The 24,736-nt window shown below is 41.5% G+C and overlaps 1 protein-coding gene across 1 annotated transcript; it reads left to right on the top strand.

Moving 5' to 3' along the window:
• The first annotated feature begins 1,354 nt into the window (after nt 1–1,354).
• On the top strand, nt 1,355–24,071 carry mroh1 (maestro heat-like repeat family member 1). The gene is made up of 45 exons (XM_079164610.1): nt 1,355–1,475; nt 1,983–2,089; nt 2,295–2,440; nt 3,173–3,304; nt 3,402–3,564; nt 4,356–4,454; nt 5,002–5,153; nt 6,000–6,140; nt 6,391–6,483; nt 7,777–7,855; nt 8,225–8,338; nt 8,538–8,611; nt 8,751–8,873; nt 9,325–9,432; nt 9,561–9,705; nt 9,884–9,924; nt 10,287–10,428; nt 10,603–10,655; nt 10,893–11,000; nt 11,504–11,623; nt 11,772–11,894; nt 11,996–12,142; nt 13,505–13,531; nt 14,734–14,856; nt 14,975–15,054; nt 15,166–15,307; nt 15,460–15,555; nt 15,782–15,886; nt 16,170–16,305; nt 16,452–16,564; nt 16,948–17,100; nt 17,233–17,289; nt 17,524–17,621; nt 17,789–17,954; nt 18,416–18,585; nt 18,687–18,824; nt 19,196–19,310; nt 19,445–19,591; nt 19,681–19,747; nt 19,900–20,021; nt 20,234–20,383; nt 20,507–20,641; nt 20,823–20,925; nt 21,040–21,105; nt 21,235–24,071. Exons 2-45 carry the CDS (start codon nt 2,068–2,070, stop codon nt 21,309–21,311), a joined length of 4,911 nt encoding a protein of 1,636 aa, XP_079020736.1. The 5' UTR covers nt 1,355–1,475; nt 1,983–2,067; the 3' UTR covers nt 21,312–24,071.
• The last annotated feature ends 665 nt before the right edge of the window (nt 24,072–24,736 follow it).

Below are 24,736 nucleotides of genomic sequence, written 5' to 3'. Positions count from 1 at the left end.
CATGTTTGCAAATTGCCTCACCATGTTAATGAAGTGTTTTGATATTGATGTAATATTGCATTAAACACTGTACACTGTACATATACATGTTATTACATCTTTGTGTTCGATAAAAACATAGACTGTAAAATAGCTTTATGTCTTTTGTGCTCAACAAAACCTCCGTCACAACAGGGTGGAAATAGGAGGGCCGGTGGGTGGGCGTATGGTGCTCACCAAATGTTTTAACCTCTTCATACAGTAAAATAATAATTTACAGTTAAGGTCTTTCAGGGCTGTCAAAAATGTTCAAACTTGAATCGAGAGGTTTGGAATATTTAGCAAAGCTGTCGAAAACTACGGCTATCAGTGTAGTTTTTCTGGTTATGAAATTTCCCTGATTTGGGTTTTGGGACCCTGTTGTGAAATGCTTTCACACTTTGACAGCCGTGTGTCACTCATCAGGAGGATGATGAAACTGTTAGAGCTCTGATGTTGGTCTTGCACAGACATGAGTTCAGGGAGGAAGTGGAGGGTTAGCAGAGATGCCTGAGTCAAAGCTGAGTCAGACCGTCATTCAAGAATGAGTAATAAAAGATGTGGCAATCGAGACTCTGAAGGTGCTGAGGGGTGCGTGACACATTGTATCATTTAACACTTTTATCAAAATTATCTTTTCAAATGAGACTGAACTGCACATTGACAAGCATGACTAAGTGCGATTTTGAGGCACTTGTACTTGACTGAAGTATTTCTATTTTAAGCTTACCTTTAACTTGTTTTACTTTTCATCTGACAGCTGTAGTTTCTATTACTGTGCTTATTTTAATCTTTATACAATCATATTATAAAATATGGATTGTTACAATTCAAACAACCCAGCACAATATTAAGTATCTAATATGAGTTCTACCTATCTAACATAAAACAAATCTTATTCTTATGATAATTACAGTGACTGTTTTTTATCAGTAGGGGTATATATTTATTACTGCAAATACATTTTGCCACGTATGTTATACTCAGTAATATTTTTTAAATCTGTGATGGAGTGTTTTTATATCCTGGCACTAGTATCTCAATATTTATTTCTCCACTGCTTCATTATGCAGAATTAAACCAAGAAGAAACAGTAATGGTCGATACACAGAGACATGCAAATATGAGACACACTTAAAAAAAAAGTTTGAATATGAAGTTGAGTCCTGCATAACAGTAGTCTCCATAATATAAAGCCGTCTCATGCAAAGCTGTAGCAGACAGTGTTGATGTTGAGGAGCAGCTCTATCTGCCTCAGTGCTGTGATACTGACGCGTTGGCCACGCCCCCTGCTGACTAGAAGCACATGACCAGGCGTGTTTACACCTGCAGTGACAGAAAGACACGCAGCGCCCACTCTGACTGTGTCACTGACAGGACAGCCTTTCGTTTAACCCGAGATAAGAAGCACTTTTGTCGTGAGGGATAGTTGTTTAGCGGACGCTCACGGGGACTCGGTAAGTATTAGCACGGCTGTTGTTTTCCTCCAGTCTGTGACGTGAGGACGCTGTCGGCTCTTCCGTAGCAGCAGCTGCTAGGTTAGCATGCTAACGTGTGTCACAGACAGTTAGCTCGCTGCTGCTGCAGCATCACCACCCGAGCAGGTCTAAGCCAGATATTATATTATAACACCAACTAAAGAAAGGCACGAGGCTTAGAGTTTACTCGGCTAACACTGCTGGTTGTGTTTGGATTCATGTCATCTTTATAGAGCTTCGTAATCTTATAAAGTTACTGCACCAGTTAGCTAAATACTTGGTATTTGTTTTAGTGGTAGTGTGCGTAGCTGAAGAAGTGTGTTGAACAGGTAAGGTCAGCTACAGCGTAGACAGATGAAGAGACATTAAGCTACATTGTATTCAGATTGCTTTTGGTTGACAACAAAGTTGTCCCCTCAATGTTTTTTCTCTGGTGAAGCTGTAATCTCTCAGCTGTAACTCTCCTCTATCTGGGTTGTCTGGCAGGCAGCCTGTGCCCAACCTGTACCCCAGGAGGGAAGCTACATCCCCGGCCACAGGCTCCAGGAAGCCAGCCCTCTTGCTGTCCACCATGGACGAGACTGATGTTGAACGTGAGCTTCTTCTCTTTACTGCTCTTGACTTCTCCTTTCTCCTCTCCTCTCCTCTGTCTGCCTCCATTCAGCTACAATAAATAATGTGCTCTGTTAGACAAATTGGTCTCAAACTCTGTTTAGCCATTTGTGTTTTCTTCCACCTTTCTACGTTTCACTTTTCCTGCTCAGAGTTGTCTCCATCCTGTCTTGTTTTTTCCTCTAGAGGTGACCCTGGCTCTGCTAGATGCGGCCACTGATAAAGACTCGGAGGTCCAGGATCAGGTCAGAAAGTCTATGTTGACTCTGGGAAAACAGCAGCCAGACAGAGTGTTAGCCATGTGTCAGGACTACCTTCTGAAACACCCAAAGGTAAAACACCTCTGTTACACTGTATGTCAAACAACTCTCAGCGTGTCAGCCTCAGGCCTGCTCTAATAAATCACAGCAGAGTGACCTGGAACTAATTATCAGTACACGCTCTTGTACCTCTGGTCAAAAGGCCAGATAAGCATGCCTGCTATGCATGAGCATGTCAACACTATCATTTAACTCCTCTAGCCTGCAGTGCTTGTGTTAGTATTGGTGTCATGTGGTATCCCCCTGTGCACACACAGAGTGGAAGCTGCAGGGGAAGTCCCCCATGTTGAATAAAAAGCAGAATTGCAGCAAACACCAAAGAGTGGTACTAGATGATGGAAATGTTTGTGGTTTGTGTTGCTAATCCGGTAAATCTGGTAGAGCCCCTAGTGTATGGTTTGGTTTCACACATTTACAAGATGTAAATGTTGCCATAAATAGCTGTTTATGCACTTATATTACAGAGAGAGTCTGATTTTAGTTTTTTTAGTTTGTAAATGTTTTGTCAATTTAATTTCTTGAAAATACTATTATTGAGATACAAAGTGACTCATGCTGCCCAATCCTAATTTAACATTTCACCTGCATGGGCTGAGAGAATACATAGAATAGGATCAGTCCTCCTTCTTTTACTTGCAACACATTTGCATACGCCGTAATTAGCATTTTGTTTTAGATGTGCTCTTAACCGTTATGCCGTGTCTCTCTTCTTCTAATTCTTCTTCTTTCCTCGTCCTCCTCTAGCTGGTCGTGAGCCACAGAGTTGTGATTCTTCAAACTATTGAGCTGGTTGTTGGCTGCAGGATAGAGGAGATCAGTTCCCCCAGAATAAAAAGTATCATCTCCCTGGCTTCAGATGAGATGACACGATCAAAAGTAAAACTTCAGCTTTTAATCATTCATGTTTTGTTCCATTTCGGGACGCTGATGATAAATGATGTTCCTCACTTTGTTCTCTACATCTTCCGTTCAGGAGGTCATCCCTGATTGGCAGCAGGCGGCCAGTAATATTTTGGTTGCCGTGGGTAACAAGCACATCAATGACATCATGGAGGAAATACTAAGCAAGTTTCAGCCAGGGCTCCTACCGCACTTCTTTGTGGTCCAGACACTGGCCAACCTTTCTGATTCCAACGGTAAGACAATATTTACACCCACAAAGACAAAGAACGCACACATTTGTTAAGGCCATAAGGAAGAACACACACACACACACACACACACACACACACCGGTTGTTGAGGAACACACAAACCTGTTAAACCTGTCCAAAAATGGCAACTCTGGCACTCACACTTGCTGCAGTTAGGGATGCTCAAAGCCACTGAACTGATTGAACATTTTTATGTGATTAGCATTGGATATTTGAAGCCTGATTTATTTCTAATCCTATGTATGTTGCCCCGTTGCACTCATTTTTAACTCTCTATCCTACTACTAAAGGATTAGCAGGGGAGGACATGTACAAATACATAGTTTCAGTTAATGATAACCACTCTGACCGTGAAGTGAGAACACAATTGCTCCGTTGCAGCCACATTTTGTACAGCATTCGGGACTCAATATGAGCAAATAGTTAATGAGTAAATGATATTAAATGACTCTGATATAGATCAGGGGCTAAGCAGCATCCTGGTCATTGTGTGTCTGATAACTGTAGCTGTCGTTTGTGTTTTAATAACTGTGAGTCATTGACCAGTACAGAGATACATTGAAATGATATTTACCGTATTTTGATGCATAATGACATTTTTTACAAAAGATGGATTTCACCTGTGACTATGAAAATCTTGCTCCATGCTTTTCTTTTAACGCTTGCACATTATCTCTTACTCAGTACAGTACTACGTGTATGTCTCCCTGCTTTACAGAGGAAGTGGTAAAAGAATAACGTCCCATTAATGCAGTATTGTTCCTTGTTCTCTAGTTTATGGCATGGTACCCTTCCTGAATGCTATTCTGGGCACCTTGTTGCCAATGTTGAGCATGGCCAGACAGGACAACATAAAGTGGGTCTTCGCCTCTGGTAAGAACCTCTCTACAGGCTTTTATCATTGCATTAGCCTCCTTCCATTCACATATTCATGTATTTATTGTGTTAGGAAATCTGAATGTAAATTGCAAAATTCAATAAAATCTCCTGAATTGTGAAAAGTTTTTAAGTTCACTTGAGGTGGTTTTTGCATTTGTCCAAAAACAGATGATGCTTTACCGCTAAATGGATTATAGAAACGCCTTTGCCAAATTAATTCTGATTGACATGACTGATCAGCTGTTTCCGCTGTTGCCGTCTTCTTGTATATTCCCATATCGTGCAGATGCTTGTCTTTGTCACCAGACTGTATGAAACATATATTGACAGATTACAGCCTTTCATAGCCTACAGAGCAAACTTCGGACCAAACCACAGTGTAGCTGAGTTTATTCGCTCAAAACCAGTCGATGGAAATGCACCTTTTTCACATATATTTGTTTTCCGACATTTTAAAAGTAACAATTGAATGGATACATGGCCATTGTTTTCTTCTCTCCTTAATTTCCCTTTGCCCTCTGTTTTGTTTGTCTTTCTCCAGCTCTGTGTCATTTCAGCGACAGTATCTTGGAGTACCTCGCCAACCTGGACAAGGCTCCAGATCCCACAGTGAGAAAGGACACATTTTCCAGTGAAATCTTTGCTGCTTTTGACATCCTCTTCAATAACTGGCTACAAAGCAGGGAGTCTAAGGTAAGCTCACTGTAGGTCCATGTTGGGGGTCCAGCAAGAGGGTTTGATATACAGTGGAGTGGACTATGCAACTATGAACAAGTCATGTTCAAAAAGAAGTAGTTGAGCCGAGGTAAGCCATCTAATGCTGAGCGTAGCGAGAACCAGCGTCTTTTTTTCGTATGCGGCTGCCGAGAGAAAAAGGCAGCCACATCTTTGCACTACAGATTAACACCAACAAATGTGATTAAGCTTTCCCGGCCATGACAACTACCAGAAAATCGTTTCCACCTGACCACACACTCGCTCACCCAGGAGCCTCAGGCATTCACCATACCTGTCAGGCCTTCATATTGTTAGCACAAGGCAGACTTTTTAGTTTAATTGTTTTCCGAGGAGTCATTAACTTAATTTTGTTCACATCTCATCCAGAATTATGAAGCTGTTATAAGTCCTAGTCTAACAATGTACCCACTGTACCCTCGTGCTGCATTACAGAAGGCAGGGACCTTTTTTGACAACTGGAAAACAAATGATCTCAGAAGCATATTCATGCAGTGACAGAACATTTGCTTTAATAAAAAAAAGTCTTGTTCTGTTGTCTATTCTTCCACCTGAATAATACATTAAGAATAGAGTACAGTCGTACAGACTAGAACTGTGATGAGATGGCCACGAACAGCAATGACAGGGAATGACCACAAGTTGTATTGTCTTTTGACCAACATGATTTATTTAAATGTATTTAATTGTATGTAGTGTGTTCCCCCTTTTTATCCCTTCTCTATTTACACTCATCTATTTGTTACACGTATGAATCTTATGTAATCTAATGTCTTTCCTGTCTTTCTGTCCCTGTGGGTTCAGTTGAGGCTAACAGTGGCTGAGGCAGTGGGCTCTATGTGCCATCTGATGGCCAGCGATAAGCTGGAGGAGCAGATTCCTAAACTCATTCCGGCCATCTTGTCCCTGTACAAGAAAAACAACGAGCACTATCTCATCAGCAAGGTGGGTGTGGGGGCTGCAGCATGAGTGTGGTGGACTGTTTGTTATGGATTTAATTACATGGATAATTTGTGTTAACAAACTGTAGACCATCTCTCTCCCTCTAAACTGCCTCCTGGCTCTTAATGAATGAATCTCTTGTTTAACGTGCCTCAGTAGTGCTTGTGGTTTAACACAGGTTCCCAGTCACAGTGTGTGTAAAATGCTGAATTATATGAGCTTTCTCAGAGGTTAATTTTTTGTCTCCACTCAGAGTCTGTGCCTAGTGCTCGATGCTTCTGTCAGCATGGGCAGCAGGGTGCTGGAGACACAACTGGACGGTCTACTCTTGGCACTGCATCAACAGGTACATACATGCATGCTAAATTCAACACTGCAGCTTTAACCTTGAGTGAACCAGGTGACTGAGACATGACACGGATGTTCCAAAAACATTTCCCAGACATTGTAAAACTCTTCTTCTACTGTAGTTTCTCAAGAGCCAAACTTGAAGTTAGGTTTATTCAACCAGTGGCCAAGAGAGGGGCAGCCAACACTCTACCAACACAGAGCCGTTGAGTGAAAAAAGAGCAGTAGAGGAGCCCAGTATTGAGAAAAATGCATGCATAAAAGACTTACCAACACTACGACATTACATTAGCTACAGCTGGATCTGTCTGATCTGACCGCTGTCAGTTGCTGGTTCCCAACAGCACTTTCTATCACGAGACTAGGTTTCTGTCACACCAACTGTAACGCATGGTCATGGTGTCTTAGTTATTCCTGCTCAGTGACAGACCCCCCCCCCCCCCCCCCCCTGAAACCACAAATCTGTGGGCAGACTGGATTACTCCTTTTGCATCTTATATTCACTGCTATCTTTAAGACGTGTCACATGGCTGTCAGAGAGTCGCTGCAGTTAGATGTTTTCATAACGCTGTGACTCAGCTGACACTTGGCCCCGTGCCTTGACTGTTGCAACATTTTACCACAATGACTCTACCAGCGGCATCTGTGTGTGATCTGGGTTGTCTGGTGGAGAGTATTTCATCAGAATGATAGAGCAGCAGTATCTGACCGTTACAGTTGTCATTCCCATTGCAATTATCTTACACAGAATCTCATAACTTTATTTGTTAACACTAAACTGTTGACAGAGTTGATAGCAGTTTGGCAGGTCCAAATTACGGCAGCTGCTTGCGAACGCAAGTTCTCACAATTTTAAAAAGGTTGGCTTTGAAAACGGTGGCCCTTAACAAATGTCTCATTTCCTATATATAGTTATTCATAAACTGAGCCCAAGTAAGAGATTGTTTGAAACTTCTCACGTCTTACTAGCTTCCTACAGTATAAAAATAACATGTTTATTCAGCCGCTCCCCTAGACAAACAAATAATAGTCACTGCAAACTTACGTTACAATTCATACTATTAGTTTCCTCATTATCATTATTATTATTATTATTATTATTTCTACCGCTGCATGAGTAGATTTAGGTGTTCCAGTAAGACATTTCCATTGAGTTTAAAAAAACGTATTCTATTGTTGTAATTATTTTTTTATAATGCCGGGACTCGCATCATAATGGTGTTTTGAGGGAGCACAAGTTGAAACATGGCTGTCACAGAGAACAGTGTAACCGTTCCTCTCTCTCCCCCAGGTGTCTGCCCCCGTTGATTACAGTAACTCTCCTACTGTCAAGAACCACAACGAGGTCCTGCGCTGCTTCAGCTTACTGGGTACAGCAGCGCTTGGTGTTGATGTTTTAAGTTAAATGTGCTGTGTGTTGCCACTACATTAAATCCTGATAGTTGATTAAGAAAGTCTGTGGCGACCAAGTTCAGTGTGGGATATTAGCTGAAAGTTGTCCAGAAGCCGTTCTATCTGTTTTAGCTCTATGGAGTCACAAGACCAGTAATGAGATCATCCATTAGTGTGCGAGACTCTGTGTCCTCCACAACATAATCATATTAACTGTGACAGATGGTCTACTTCTCACCCTTTCTCTCTTGTCTTGCTTCTCTTTCCCCTGGTCTTGTATTTCTGTGACAATTTAAGCATTTTACATTGTTTTAATTTGTTTCTCCTCTCCACTCTTTTCCTTCTAGCTAACTCCTTCCCAGACCGACTGGTCATGTTTGTTCTTCAGAAGTTAGAGAACAGTAATGAGCGAAACAGGATGGGCTCCCTGGCGGTCCTGCGTCACCTCATCAACTCTACCAGTGAGACAATACACAAACACATGCATCCCCAACTCATCCCAAACACGCATGTCTGTTACTCCACAAGCATCAGAGATCGATTTGACCGTTGATAAGCTGTTCAATGTGCCCTGAATTACAGCGGAGTCGTATAAACTACACAATCCTCCGTTATTTATCCGCTAATCTTCTCTGTGTGTGTCGTAATGTGTTTTTTCAGCGTCCACAATGGAGACTAAGAAGCTGCTGATTCTGGCCAGCATCAGACAACCAATGGCTGACCACAGCAACAAGGTAACACACCTGCACACGCTATTACCGCTTAATCACCAAAATATACATTTCTTTCTTCAAATGTTTTATAAGTTAAATTTGTCCTGAAGAAGTTGTTTTGTTCTGATGACGTTGTGATGTCTCACACTCGGTGTCCCAGGTCAAGAAGCGTGTGGTCCAGGTGATCAGTGCGATGGCTCATCACGGCTACCTGGAGCTGGAGGGAGGCGAGCTGCTGGTTCGATTCATCGTTCAACACTGTGCCTTACCTGACACGTATCGGGTACAACTTTTAAAAGTTTTTAAAAAGTGGATTTGTGTGGAAGTTATGTCTCAAAACTATTTTATTCATGCATGTATGCTCGTGTATATGTGGCTTGTGTGATTGTGGTAGCTTGAGTGCTAGTTTTAGTTACTTTATGTATCTTCCTGAAAGAGAATTACTGCTCAAGTCATTTAAACAATTTTCCTTCTTGTGTTCAACAAAGCTAATGAACGACACAAAGCAGAAAGCAATTAAGCCATCAAACACATACTGTGCATGAGGCCGATGGACGATATGTGAGATACACCACAACCAATGCGCTGCGTGATGCAACAGATGATGTTGTGCTTCATAGCTGAAGCCGGGGCTTGCAAATCAAGCTGTTCAAACTTGAAACTTTTTGCATGACAGAAGAACATCTGCGGGGATGGAATACGAGACATTTATTTTTGTGTCTGTGTGTCTCCAGCGAGACCAGAGGCCCACAGATCCAGAGGAGGTGACTAACGAGGCACTGAGGACGATGTGCGACAACACTCTTCACCTCCTGACCACCACTGTTGGACGACTAGCAGATGTACGTAGATATCTACTGTCTGATCTGCATATTTATTAAGCTTTAGCTTTACAACAAATGAGTTAGGATTAGAGTAAGTTGTTGTTTGTGTGTTTAGAAACTTGACGTGTTTGTTTTGTTGTTTGCAGGTACTATGGCCAAAGCTGCTGTTCTATCTGACCCCTTCACAGTACAGCATTGCCACCACTCCTCTGTGTAAGAGTCTGATAGTGCTGGGCAACAAGAAGAAGACTAACCAGGAGCCCAGCTTCAACATAGACTTCACACAGGAAGGTAGGAGGAATATTTACTGACCAGGTGCATCTATGTGAAGGTTATCTGCCCTGTGTGTTCCATGTTAGATGCAAGTTACAAAATATCACAAATGAATTATTAACCATTTTAAAAGTTACCATTCTTGTTGTTCTGTGTGATCCATTACAAGCTAAATGTTTTCTTGTATCTCCTCCAGTCAATCTGCCCTCCCCTCAAATACTTATGCTCAGACTGCTGGTAAGTAAATCCAAGTCTATAACTCAATTTTCAAACTCTCTTTCCTTTTGTGTCTAGAGTTTAAAACAAAGGTTCACTGAACATCAAACCGATTGTTATTGATGAATTGTAGTGTCAGTTGTTTGTCTTGCCAAAGAATCCTGCTAAATCTGATTTCCTCTTTAATGCTTCAGCAACAATCTGTTACTTTGTAATAATTATATTGACTTTTAGAGCTACTTTTACTGTGTATTCAACATAGAGGATGCATGAATGGAGTTACACAGTAATCCCACTAAAGTGGTGCAGTTTACTTGCTTAAATAAGTAAAATGTATTCATAATTGACAACGTCCCTGACTGGTTTTCCTCTGTGTGTCCCAGGTGAATGCAGCATTCCCGTTCAGTAGCAGAGGTCATGGAGCTCCGTCCCTCTCTCTCCTTCAAATCCTCAGCATCAACATCCACCCCAATACAGAGATACTGTGGGAGAAAGACATACCTCCTCTGCTTTCCATGCTAGAGGGTATGGAAATATAGCAAACAAATAAATAAAGTAATAGTTTTGGAGGAAGCTCTGATTCCCTGTAGTGACACCAGAGACAACACTTAAGTCTGCACTACTTCCTTTTCATTCCTCATGTACAGTAGTTTCCCTCCTCTATAGTATAGAAGTCTGACTGCGTGTTGTTGTTTCCAGAGTCAACGACAGAGAGCCTGGATAAGAAACACTGGGAGGAAACGTTGCTGAAGGTGTGTTTGTCTACTGTTTATGGGAATATTATCTCATTCCAACAGAATGTGTCAGTGTTTAGCATTTGAATAAAACCAAAATCTGAGGATAATGGACAGAAAGATTACTTCTTTTGACCTTATATTAGATTTCAGATATTAGATAATTCCCATTTATTGTGCATTAATGGTTTAATTGCCTGTGTTGATGTTGAACATATTCAATTGTCATTCTAAACAAGATGAAATTGTCTCCAGCTCTTGTCTAAAACCCTGGCTGCTATTGATGATGACAAGTGGGTGTGTCAGTTGGCAGCTGAGGCAACAAGATATCTCTCCACGTATAACAACGCCTTAGAAGAGAAAGTAAGTGTTTTCAACAGCGTTTCCACCCACAAATCGGGAGCGAACTGATTGCTTTGTTGTAGTTACCAACGTTAGTCCAGTACATTAAATGAATGGACATAGTTTAGTGGTTTGTCGAGTTGCTAAACCCACGCAGCAAGCCTAATTTAGAGCTTCAGGTTGGTCATAATTTGTGTTTAAAAGTGGTCATCATCCGTTGAGGCACATAACTTCGTTAAACGGAGCCATGCCTCCTCATTACTCCGTGTATTTGTACACCGAGAGCTGAACAGTTCAACTCACCCCCATCAAAGGGTGAAGTGTAGATATGTTACGCTTTTTATTTAACAATAATATGTCAAAATCTTGACAAATGTTCAGAAGTGGTTGTAAATTTGTATAGTCAAATTGTTATTTTCGTGACACCCTGACATGATCTTATAACCATTGACAAGGAAAACTGTACTGAGTACAGTTGAGTACATATGGTGAATAATATAATGAGCCTTTTTCACTCTCTCTAGAGTTTCCTGTATCGATGTATAGGAGTGATTCTACAACAGTGTTTCAACAAGGAGTTGGTTAAAAAACAGCTGCAGGAAATCCTCCTCGCGGCGCGACACAATGATGCTGTCGAAAGAGAGGTAACGATAGATGTCATGTGATCATTTCTCTGGTGTTGTGGTTTTTCAAAACAAAACGGAAAGCATCTTCTCAATGATTGGCTGGATTGTTTCACACCTGGACAAGTTAACGATCTAACTTGTGGTGTCTGTCATCTGTATCTATCAGGGAGTTGCAATGGGTGTTGGTCTGTGTGCCAATAGCCACCTGGAGGGAACTCTGGCCAAGCTGGAAGAGTTCGGCAAGTCGGACGCCTTCAAGAAGTCACCAAGCATCTTCAACCTTCTCAAGGTACTTGGAACTTTTATCATGTTTAGAAAATTAAGATGATTTTGAGTTACTATTGATGGTAAAGAAACGTTCTTCATCTCGCCTTCCTCTCCTCTCCTCAGGAACGTAATGATGTCGAGGTAGAGAAGGTGAAAAGCACTCTAATCTTGTGTTATGGTCAAGTGGCTCTGAACGCACCTCCAGAAAAGATACTGACCCGCATTGATCAAGACATCCTTCGCTGCATCAGTAAACACTTCAATACCAAGGTAATGTAAATAATAGGGTCACATGGCTTTGTTATTAAAGAGGGAATTTCAGACAAATATTTTGCTGTCTGAGAAAACAATTACACTGATGATGAGGACAAACAACTGTAGCAGGTTGTACTGAAAGCGATGTTCATTAAGAGGAACAGGGCTGATTGTCATGAAAACATATTCCAGTTGGAGTTACAATAGTTTTCTATATTCCAACTGGATCCGTTGTATTGTAGCATGTATGATTTCAGCCCACTCAGTGCTCATCTATGGTTGCTAGTAGGCAAATCTAAGCATTCTTCACTCATGTCAATACAGATTTTTTTGCTACATGTCTGTTTCCCAACGTTGCAGTGAAATGGACCCTCTGACGTTGGTGTAAAATGTGGCCACATTGAAGCCAGCACTGACCCTTGTACTTTGTGTGTGTTTGTGACATGGATTAAGAGTAAATGGTGGAAAAGTTGTGGTAAACATGTTGCGTCACACCTATTGGGATTTGTCCTTCTTGGCTGAGTCAGCATCATATTATCCTTAAAGGGTCCTGTTTTTGTGGCAGTGCAATGTCCACATGTAGGAAGAGAGGCACAAACAGGTGGGAGGTTCTTCACACTCATAGACGTCTCAGAACCACGTCTGTTTCTGGTGTGGGGATTTTACCAACAAGAGCAAATGGAGAGTAACTATAACGAAATTATGCTTAAAATATGAATAAAATACTTGAATTAGACACACTCCAACCAGTAGATGTCTTTAAAATTGTCTAAAAAAAAATAACGTTAAATGTAGTTAACATGAACGCTGGAAAAGCAGTCTGCCTTTATCTACACATTAAAACAGCGGTTTGCTTTCCACAGCTGCTTCATGCTGAATACAAATCTGTTCTTCAGGTCATTAAATCCCTGCAGCCGTCTGAAGGCAGCAGGACACACATGTGGGTCAATCTGCAGATTTGAGAAATACTGTTACACAGAGCCGTCTACTGTGCTTACCTTAATTAGATTACATGTAAATAACTCCAGAATGCCAATAATATCCACACACACACACACACACACACACACCAACACACACACACACACCAGACTGGTCAGTTATAACTCAATGTTGACGTAAAACGTTGGATTACAGCGGCTCACATCCTGGTCATGTTTTATACTTTAAATCTTTTTGATTCAAATGCTGCTCACATTTTAAGATATGATCCAAAATAGCGCATGTGCTCGGAGACGCACACACGGTGAGCTTCAACGCCTATTGATCTGTGTTTGTCGTTGCTCTTGTGTGAGAACAATAGTGCCTAGAAACTTGCAGGTAAGGCTGCTGTATTTGTATGTGCACTCATGACTATATCACCTCTATTTCATGCAGGTTCTGGGGATTAAAGTAGAGACAAAGGTATTGTCACAGGAATACAGGGGCCGTCTCTCTCAGTTTTCTTTGTTTTACTTTGCTCGTGAAATTTTCCTCCCTTTCGTCTTGCTCTTCTTTCTTACACTGCTGCACACATTGTGGTGATACTGTCACTAAAACCTTTACTGAAACTCTTCAAGCCAAGAAAACAAAGCTTCATACAGTAACTGTACAGTAACCGTATCTTCAAGGCATTCATCCCTAACATACCAACAAGGCCAACTGGGGTCATAGTTAGTGCTCTTGTGCAGAAAATGATCGGTTGGGAGCAATTTTGATAAGAAAACACAGACCAACACTAATGCTGCAAGTTGACTATAACTGTCCTCATTGTACTAAGTGAAAATGCTCTTCCTCTGTGAACTGTAGCTTTACAGCAGACACCCACAGAAGGCTTGAAAGGAGGCTGTTCACAAGTGTGTCCTTTCCACATTGATTGACAACAGTTTCTGTGGTCAGCTTGAATTGAGTCCGTTATAAAGGATTCCAGCCAATCTTCACCAAGAAAAAGTATCAAAACACCTTTTACAGTCGATTATCACTCTACTGCAGGAATGTAAAACCAGTGACATGGTTACTAGATGGATTTTCCAACCTTGAATCTAATCTAATCTTGATAGCAGCCACAATTCCACAAAAGCCTCTGTGTTTTCTGAACCCGTCATTCTTTCTTCTCTCCGTTGCTTAATGGTGGATTGTTCTTTTGATTTCTCACAAATGACTCGCGCCGAGTGTAAAAGGGCTTCTGTAATTTCCTGCTAACTCTTTTAACAGCTCTTCGTAGAGCAGAGCTTGCAGGTGGTGTGCCGTTCAACCGATCTCTAATTTCTAATCTCACAACTCTGATTTTAAACTTCTCTCCATCCAATAGGCATGGAAGATCAATATCGCTATTCGATTGATTGATGGACTGAGTGGATTGATTGCTTCATTTTCATATTGCTGGAATGATTTTGGTTTGTGTTTGCTTCCACTCAGTCGCTTGTAGAGTTGCATCTGCTGAACCGGTGCTGCAGTTGGCCTCGTTTGCATTCCTGACAATTTGGAAAATGCAATTATCTAATTGTCTTCATATTTAGCCTACTTTTCCTCCTGACCTGAATCTCATGATCTGTGTATGCCCTTTCATTTATCCTGTTTGTCCGTCTTGTGCATCTTGTGTTGTGTGTGTCTTCCCCTCATTTCAGGACCTGACTATGAAACTCAGTTTGATCCAGAGCGTTGGGCTCATAGCCAGAGCCATCAGTGAGTGTGTGAAGAAACAAGGCTACGTCTTCTCTCGCAAACAGGAGCTCGTTACTGTTATGCTGGTCAGTAGTCTGTCGTTTCAGTTCGTTAAAACGAGTCATAAATGTTTAATTGCCGATTAAAACAACAATGTTTTTATTTTCTGTTCTGTCTTCCTGCTGTTTCGTCTACGCTGGTCAGGATTTTATCAAGGCAGAGCCAGCTGATTCGTTGAGGACTCCAGTGCGCCATCTTGTGATGACCACGTGTGCCAACCTAATGTATCCTTCAGCTTCAGTGACGACACAGAAAGCTGTGGTATCCCTGCATTCTTGCACTGGAGGTTCTGTCATTTCCAAGTGTTTTTATTTCTTTGACCTTTAGTGCTTCAGGCCTCTGGACCCTGCGCTGAGTGAGAATGACAACTTTGACTTGCTAAAGGTTTGTGTGAACAGTGTGTTCTCTCTGCCACCCGAGACACACACGCCAGAGAAAATGAAAGAAGAGGAGACACTGGACCCCAAGCAGAGAAAGGTGACGTAAATCAGACCGAGAAGTGTTCACAGTATACTTCACAAATCTGCTGTATATCTGTCTTGTGCCATTTTAACGCTCACAACTGTTGTGCAACATTTGTCAAAGGCTGTCATGTTGTCAAACTAACGTGTCCTGGTAAATATGTACAGGCATTGTACAAAGACACGTTGGCTGCACTGCAGGAGCTGCTGAAAAGTGTTCTGGCCAAGGATCCCACTCCTGATGGCCTGCAGAGTGTCTTCAAGGTGAAGCTTGGTGTTTCAGATGAATCCGCTCTTTTGGCTTAAACGTATTATTAAGTCCCAGTAATGTTTGTATCACCACGTTATTCTGTTTTCTAATTGTGCATTTGAAAAATGTCTAGTTGAAAAATAACAACTGGCTTCGGTGAACTGCCGTACATCGAGACGGAGCTGTGTGACGCTGCAACACTGTGCAGTCTGACACAATGTATGTTATTATTCTGTGCAGCACATTGAATCATGGTTGAGCTCCGGACAGGACCACGAGAGAGAGAGAGCTGTCACAACTACTGCTCACATGCTGGCTTTCTACCTGGATAACCTGACTGTCAAGGTACACACATACTCGCACACACACACACTCAAACGTATATCTGCATCTCTTGTTTGTTTTATTTCTGACAACTTAACTGTCCCGGACACACCCCAGATCTTAGTTTTGATAATGGGTGAATTGTAACTCGTTCAAATCGAAATGCTCCAAAGTATGACGTGTATTCAGCCATTGAAGGTCACTAAAGTATCACGTCAGTGCGGATGTTATTTTGTCTTCACTTGATGTTAAAACTGACATTTTGTGCCTTTCCTTTCTTTCCTTTCTGTGCACCTTTGTGTAGAACATGGTGTCTTTCCACAACCTTGGAGCTCTGCTGGGTCGACTGTCTCCACGATGTTCCGACCCTCACCCTGCTGTACGCACTGCTGCTGTGGACTGTATCTACTATCTGCTTTACATTCAGCTGCGCTATGAAGGTACAGAGACACAGAGCCCTGACCTTTCACCTTTTGTCATTTTATTTGCAATCACTTAATAATTGTTAAAACGGTGGTTAATACATTTCTCATTTAACCTAAATAGTCCAGCTTTGACCTAAAATGTTTCGACTCTTTGTGTGTAGGTTTCTCCCTAGATTATAAGGATGACGGTGTGGACAGTCTGGTGCCCCTAAAAGACCGGCTAGATAACCCTGACCATTCAGTTCTATATAAGACCTGCTCCGACCTCACCAAGGTACACTTTGTACCACTCAGCAAGTCTGTCTTCAGAAATCAATTACCTGTACTTCCTTTCCATTTCCTTGCCCAGATAGATTATTGTGACCTTTAGTAACAGCACTCGATGACAAACCGTTCAGTTGTTTTGCTTTTATTCTGCTTAAATAGGTCCACCTTAATATAGTCATACAATCATTGTTACCTCTTTTCTTTATGTTCATTTCAAATTAGTATGAACAGTCGTAAGCCATACAGTGAAACCGTTCTATTGCGTCTATTCCTGTGTGTGTGTGTGTGTGTGTGTGTGTGTGTGTGTGTGTGTGTGTGTGTGTGTGTGTGTGTGTGTGTGTGTGTGTGTGTGTGTGTGTGTGTGTGTGTGTGTGTGTGTGTGTGTGTCAGGTGATGAGTAAGCGTCTGCCTCAGGAGCAGCTGACGACGTTGGTGTTCATGTTGTTTGAAGGGCTGGTCGACAGTCAGGCAAACTGCTGCAGAGCCTCATCTGTCATCCTAAATACTCTGCTGAAGAACAGAGGAGGAGGACTACAAGAGCTGGTAGCAAACACACACACACACACACAAACATATACTTCTCACACAGCCCTTTGTTGCATCTGCTGATTAATTCAGTTATTTGACACACACACACATCTGGAATAGCAAACACAGTGCTTGTTTGTATGTTAGGTCCCAGAGATGATGGAGGTGCTACATGTGCGTCTGCAGAGCATCACAGAGGAGCAGGTATGAACACACATCAGTGTGACGATATTCAGCAAAGATTCATTTTTTTAAGAGCTTTTTTTTGTTATTCTAATACTGTTTTGAGTAACCCACTCACCCTTGTGTGGGGTATTTTGCAATAATGATCTGCTCATTGTGTAATTATATCTTGTTAACCACCTATGAGCAAAATATTAACCATCTATGAGCTATACCCGCACTGTAAGAACTGTTTGTTACTGTACCTGTGTTTAGGTGAGAGTGGCGGTGGGACAGACCGTACTAATCCTGGCTTCTCAGCATCTACAGGCTGTTATCAACACACTAGTTAACCAACCACTCCCTTATGACAGGTATAGTCACAAAACCTATAATTATATTTACTACCTAACACATTAAATTCAGTAACCTTGTTCTTTAGATTGTGAGTTGCTCGTTTTGTGTCTTTCGCAGGACAAAGAATTTTGTGTTTTCAATGAAAGACGCTTGAGTTGTTGACTTTTTCTGTCTCTCTGGCCAGCTGGACCAGTGAGATGTGGATGGCCCTGGGAGCAGACCCCATTATAGCCAATCAGATCATTGAGATGGTGATTGAGAAGCTTCTCATCATGGCGCCCTACGTAGACCAGAGGGAGTCAATGATGAGAGGAGGGACGAAAAAGGTGGCCACCAGTCAGCCGCTGGCTGTAAGTCACAGACTCTCACAGACATGTCGCTAAATACATCGTATGTATTAAGTTCTAGATAAAGAGGATGATATTCATGCATGAGTCCTTTTTATTTCAACTCACACAATTCACACTAAATATAAATAAGAAAGCATTGCCATTTAAGGCAAATCATAAAGTAGCATTTACCTGTAAAGGTTGTAGGGTCTTCAGTTTGATGTCCTCTGGCAAGGTACTGTTGTTGAATTTGTATTTTTCCCAATGATCATCAGCCATTTTCTTAATTTACACAATGTCTACACAGCCTGCATAGCGAAAGCAGCACATAGCAGAGCAGCAGCTTTAGTCCTGTGTGTGTGTGTGTGTGTGTATCAACACAGGAAGTGTTCAGGGATGGTATTGGGAGTAGGTCACCCACATTTTGTGTGTGTGTGTGTGTGTATGTGTGTGTGTGTGTGTGTGTTTTTTTCTGTTTCCAGATGACATGTGGTCTCAAAGAGCTGTTGATGAATGGCCACAGTCAGGAGCCGGCAGTCAGCTTGTTTCCTCAGCTCTTCTCCTGTCTCACTGTCAGACTGGGAGCAAGTGTCGGAGTCTCTGCACCGAAGGACAACAACACTAAACAAACTGCCTCCATCCATGTAGCAGGGTGGGCATCTTCTTCCTCTTTTGATCTATTCAAATCTAGTTCTAAAGTCAGTTAGTTTCAGGTGTAGCTAACATTTTGGTGTCCTCCTTTGTGTGATTCAGGGTCGCAGCCGATGCTCTGCGAATCTTGTTAGCACGGGCCCAGTTAGATGAGGTGATTAAAAGACTGGATGAAGATAACGCCTGGGACGCGATGAAGGAACCAAATACGCACACTACTGGAGTTACACTACTGGCAAGGTACGTACACACTCGCTAAGCTGGATGAGTCCAGTTTGAGATCTCAATCAGAGATTCACTGCAGATAAATGCTGGATCAACACAGTTCTGCCAAGCTGCTCATCAATACTGTTGTGATAAACGTGACTTGTATATTCAAAAGTATTGGAAACTAAATGTGTAAAATCCATTTGATAAAAGAATATGTTTGGGACATGATGTTAAAAAGTAAATGAAACACAAATCTATTCTAACGAGGATTAAAATACATTTCCTTCACTGCATTCCGCTCGTGTTTCTCTCTCTCTCATAAAGAAAATATGTGTCTAAATAATGAATCCCCCCTTTATACAAAGCCTTTGTAAATTCTAGCATGTTTGTCTTGTGTGTAGGGCAATGGCTAAGCATGCTGGTCCCAGGTTGCCCTCCATCGTGGAGTGCCTGTGTCCCTCCTTGAACAACATCTACGAGTGCCAGAGAATCACCGTCACTGCTTTCTTCTCCGAGGTGATGCACCATGAAATATTGCGTCATACTTTTCAATCAACACTTATTTAAGATGATAATATCAAATCAGCTTTCGTTGACCAACCGATGAAGAACATGAATAACCTGTCGTCTCTCTCATTTACTGACTCCAGCTCTTAAACCATCACGTGGTGACGGAGTTGATGTTGATAGATGTGTTGATGAACAACATGATGGAGAGGATATCGGATCCCTGTTGCACTGTCCGCATGCTGGCGGTTCGGGGGTTGGGCAATATCGCCGTGGGATCACCTGAGAAGGTACAAGAGCACATGCTCTGCTGTTAGATCACTGATGGATGAGTTTTCCGTGCGTCCTCTTTCCTACTCTCACTTCCTTCTCCCACCAGGTGAACAAATATGCCAAGGAGCTGCTGGCAGCCATGAGTTCAGGCATGGAGGAGAAAGACGATCCAGGTCAGTAGACATGATTGATTGCAGTGATTCCTAAAGCTTACAGTCTAGTGATTTGGGTTTCACTTCCATCATGTTTGTCGTACTACATGTTCAGCCTCTCGTCCTGGATTGGTTGTTTTTTGTAGAAATGCTCTTTTTTACGTTTCCTGCAGGTAAGCTGATTACCCTCGAAGCCATGTCGGGTCTTTCCAAAGTTCTCCTCTATCTGGACAAGAAGAACGTCCACTTACTGGTGGTCTATATCTTCATGAAGATCAAACCATTCCTGGAGAGTGTAAGTTTCCTTTAAATCTTTCAACATGTTTTGTGATGTTATATATTGTGACGATTATTTTCAGAGTAATCAAAAGTATCTAAATTTGTGTCTTTTTAATTATTCAGAGCTTAGGTTTGTTAGTCCGTTGAGCCTAGAAGGTGAAGTTGTTTCCCCTCACATAGAGACACGTGTAACGCTAACAGTACTTTTCTGTCTCTGTGCTCGTCCAGGAGAACGACGAGATCCGCTGTGCTTCCATCCATCTCATGGGGAACCTGTCCAAGTTTGGCTCAGGAGAGCCAGTGTTCAAAGACCAGATCCACAATGTCCTGGTCAGCCTGCTGTTACACCTGGTTGACCCAAACCCACAGGTGGTCAAGGTAAGTAGGAAATGTGCATTCATGTCAGGGTTATTATCATTAAATAGAACTGGGACAAAAGTAAGTTATATAACTACTGTATTGTTTCATACTAATGTGGATCTTGTTTTCTCATCTGTCCAGGCGTGTAAGTATTCAATGCGAGTGTGTGCTCCTGTCGTGGGATCAGAGCAGATCACAACCATGTTTCAGAACCACCTTCACGAAGAGAAGAGTTTGCACTATGGAGAGTTTATCAATGACCTCACCAAGTACCTGGTGAGACACACACACACACACAAATATCTAAAGTAGTTGTACATTTACTGTCTTTAACACAAAGTGAACTTAAGGATCAACCTCACAGATTATTTGCAAAGTCAGAATAGATGATGTTGTTGACATACATGAGAAGTGCTTATTCGTGTTTGACGTTCAGTGAATGTTTTGTGGTTCATAGATTCAGGACTTTCCAGGCATGCTGAACTTTTATCACATATCAGTCATCCAGTTCTTCAAGAGCAACTGGGCCGAGGTCAGAGCAGGAGCTGCCATGTTTATAGGTATGACTGCAAAATGAACATTTCTGTCAGTGAACCTGAGTGGATGTATGGGTCAGAAACAGTGCGTTCCTGTTGTATATGACGTGACCTGATCATAAGGTTTGTGTGTTTCAGGGTTTCTGCTGGGGAATCTTCAAGAGGAGCATTTCTCCCACCTCAACATGGGCACCATCACTAAAGGTGATTCACTGCACAACCTTCTCTTTCTTCAGACATGTAAACTCATTCTGTTGTATTGACTGTGTGTGTGTGTGTGTGTGTGTGTGTGTGTGTGTGTGTGTGTGTGTGTGTCTGTGTGTTCATCCCCAGGTTTAGTGATGCTTCTCCAAGATCCAGATCCTGTGGTGAGAATGAAGGCTGCTGAGGCCATGGGACATTTCCACTGACACACACACAAAGACAAAGAGCTACATACAAATCTTAGTCACCACTACGTAAGAAGACAAAAAATACAAAGAATATTTAGGATTTGGCCCACTATTAAATGTACAGATACTATAACGTATTCAAATATCGCAACTGCAACCTTTATTAGAACCAAAAACAGGGACCAAAGTGGGAACAACTGCGGAGCCAGAAGCCAAACTGTCAGATTTACCAATGTAACGAAATCATACAAAATGAAGACTGGTACTTATTCATACGCACACATGCACATATATTTAGCAGTTAGCAGCTTTGCTAAGCTTCTTTTGACACTTTACTGTGGTACTTGAAAGGAAGTGTTGATTCTTCTGATACTTCAGTGACCAAAGACTGTGTTGCTCCATGCAGATCGACGTGGTCTGTCGTGTTTAGCGTTCTGTCAGTGACGGTACCAGAGATATACTTCCGTTCTGTCAACATGTACCGTGCGCCGAGAAGTTTCTAATGCAACAGTTAAAAACACTTGAGTAAAATGTTTTTTAGAATAAATATAGTTTCTTCAAATATTATCTGAAAAATATAATAGTAATGCACATTTAAAGTTCATGACAACAAATCCACATGACATGCTGAGGTGTGTGTGTGTGCGTGAGTGAGTGTGTGTCGTCATACCAGCATTTCATGATAGTGTTGTGGATGTTAGTTTCAGTTATACTCTCTTTCAGAGATTTCAGAGATGGTTCCAATAAAGAGGGCTTGGTTTTTGTGTTTAAAGACCCTCCCTCAGATTGTGCGTGCGTGTGTGTGTGTGAGTCTGAAGGATGTAATTGAAAGAAAACGGGATGGTTACGATCTCATCGCAGTGTACAGTAGTCCAGATCATCTAGCTGACTCTGGTAAATCAGCCAGCAATAAACAGACGGTATCCACTTTAATAACCAATCTGTAACAGCAGGACTTGTGCTCATTTATGATTTATGCTTGCAAGTGTCCACGCAGCCAAAGTGACGTCACACCATCAGACGCGGCCCTTTGCGGGGAACCTGTGCGGCAGGAGAAAATGTAAAATTTTGAGGTTAAAAATGTTGGTTAGCCTCGAGGAGAAACCCGCTCAGAGTTTTAAAGATCCAAATGTTTCCTTTCCGTGCGACCGTCCTTGTCAAAAGAACAACCCAGGCTTAATAGTCCTGTTTTTGGAGCAGGACAGTAGCTAACATGTGAACTGGCTTGTTCAGAACAGAGTCAAGACAGTTAAGCAACAACCATAAACATGTTGGTGCCAAACTCCCCGCCCCCCGTTTCTAAGCCATGATGATGCTGTTTATAAATCACTACCAGCACTACAACTAAATGGCCACACTGGACACTTCCTGGTGTAACAATAATTCCTTTGGTCCACCACAGGCAGCTGCTTTGACCACTTCCTGTTTAATCTGCACACAGTTTATTGATTCAGTTTCACATTACAGGTCACATGAGTGTTCAGCCATGTTCTGCAGGAACGTTAATTACCACCAGAACCATTTCCAGACATCTTGTGGCAGCCATCATAAATACACACACCAGCCAAATCACAGATCAGGATCATTTTGAAGAGGGGAGCCTTTTTCCTCTTCAGTCTGGCTTTGCATCCTCGTGTAACTATTTCTGTGAGACCTAACTGAGAAGTCTGAACCAGCCAGTTCCAGCCAATAAAACCATTACTCACCAGTGTTGTTAGGCAGAGCAGACCAGTGTAGCCATGCTGAAAACAATTTGTGCCAAATGTTCATTGATAACATGTATTATAATAGCGCCATAGAGATGCTGTAAATGATTTTCTCTCTCTCTCACTCTCACTTTGAATGCACTTAATGTTGTTTCCAGGTCGTTATTGCATTACATGTTTGAGTTTGTACAGTTTTAGACTACAGTTGTAGGTTTGCAGACCTCTTACTGTCGTGTAAATATGTGTGTGAATGTGTATCATGTCTGTGCACGTAACTTTAACTTTTATGTCTCCAAATGAACTCACTCAAATGCCAACAAAGAAGGATGCAAAAATAATCCATTGTGCATCTTCATTTAAATACATTTGGTGACAGATTATGTCCAGAGTCCGGTGACAGCAATACATTGTTTGTTCCTAGAATAAATTAATATATGTATGTTTGCCTTAAATATTTCTGTTGCACTCTGTCATGTAGTCCCTGATTTAAAAACCAAAAGGCAAACAAGTAGCTCAACCTGTTTATTATTTTTTTATTATCTTAATTTTTCTTCACCAGACTCAAATGTTTTTTTGTTTTTTGCCCTTAGATAACTGAAAAAGATGCTTTTATATAGTTTTTTTTCGGTTATTTCAAGTGGAACAGAAGAGTAAATGTTCCCCATAATGAGTTCTTTGTGGGTAGGAAAAACGATTAAAAAGCCCATTCATGCTGTAGATTCGTCTATCAAATGTAAAAGGCTGCTATCGGTTGTATTGGATGTTCTACAAACAGGGACTCGTAGCTACACTATGGCTGGTTTAGGGTGAATGGTAAATAGTAATTATTATGTACTTAGTTTTAAAAACTGTTATTAACTTTATACTACTGATATGATTTGTTCCCATGTCATCTACTTGTTTTTCTTTTGTTATTTTATTATGTTTATTGCTGTTAATGAATGTCGCTGTATGTTTGACACATGGCTACATGTTTGAATGTGTGCATGTCACTTCTCATGTGTCGCTGGACCAGAAGACAGAGTGGATGATTGCAATCAATGTATTTAAAATAAAGAAATAAAAAGATCCATTAAAAGTAAGATTGGTGATTTCTTTGGTTTGCTAAAATGTCTGACGTGAGTGTACTTCACTCTGTATCCATATGAGCGCAGTAAAGAGCAAGGCTTTGTGATCAGACCATTTCAATTCATGTCACAATAGATTGGACAACTTAGTTTAAACACACAGGTTAGTCACACATGCTCTCAGCCTATAAATGCAGCATTTTTCCATCACTGATTTATATCGGTGTGTGTTTGTGTGTGTATATATATATATATATATATATATATATATCATTTATATCCCTTGGGTCGTCTGCATGCTTTTTGATCAAATCCATTGTCGATGTTAATGTTTTAGTGTATTAAAAAGTGTGCTCAAGCCTTAGTGATGTTTTGTGAATTTATTTTGCGACCAGCTGTGTATCATGTTGTTCACATGATCTCATATTGGAGCTGTTGGTCTGACCCATCTGAAACTAGAACGAGGAGTTTTACATCGACTGAATTTGCGATTGTTCTCTCTGTTCGTGTGCTTTAGCAGCAGCAGAGTAAATATGAGCCACTTGAGCTCTAGTATGAGCGCTTACAGACAGACGGTCAGTAAACACAACTATTGTGTGTTTCAGACAGGAGGATGACAACCCGTTAACAACAGACGTCATTCTTCGCGCTGTATATTGTGTGTTGCTGT

This window comes from Pholis gunnellus (genome assembly GCF_910591455.1).
Source record: "Pholis gunnellus genome assembly, chromosome: 8".
Classification (NCBI taxonomy): domain Eukaryota; kingdom Metazoa; phylum Chordata; class Actinopteri; order Perciformes; family Pholidae; genus Pholis; species Pholis gunnellus.
Note: the sequence above shows the minus strand (reverse complement) of the source record. Positions and strands in the feature narration are given on the sequence as shown.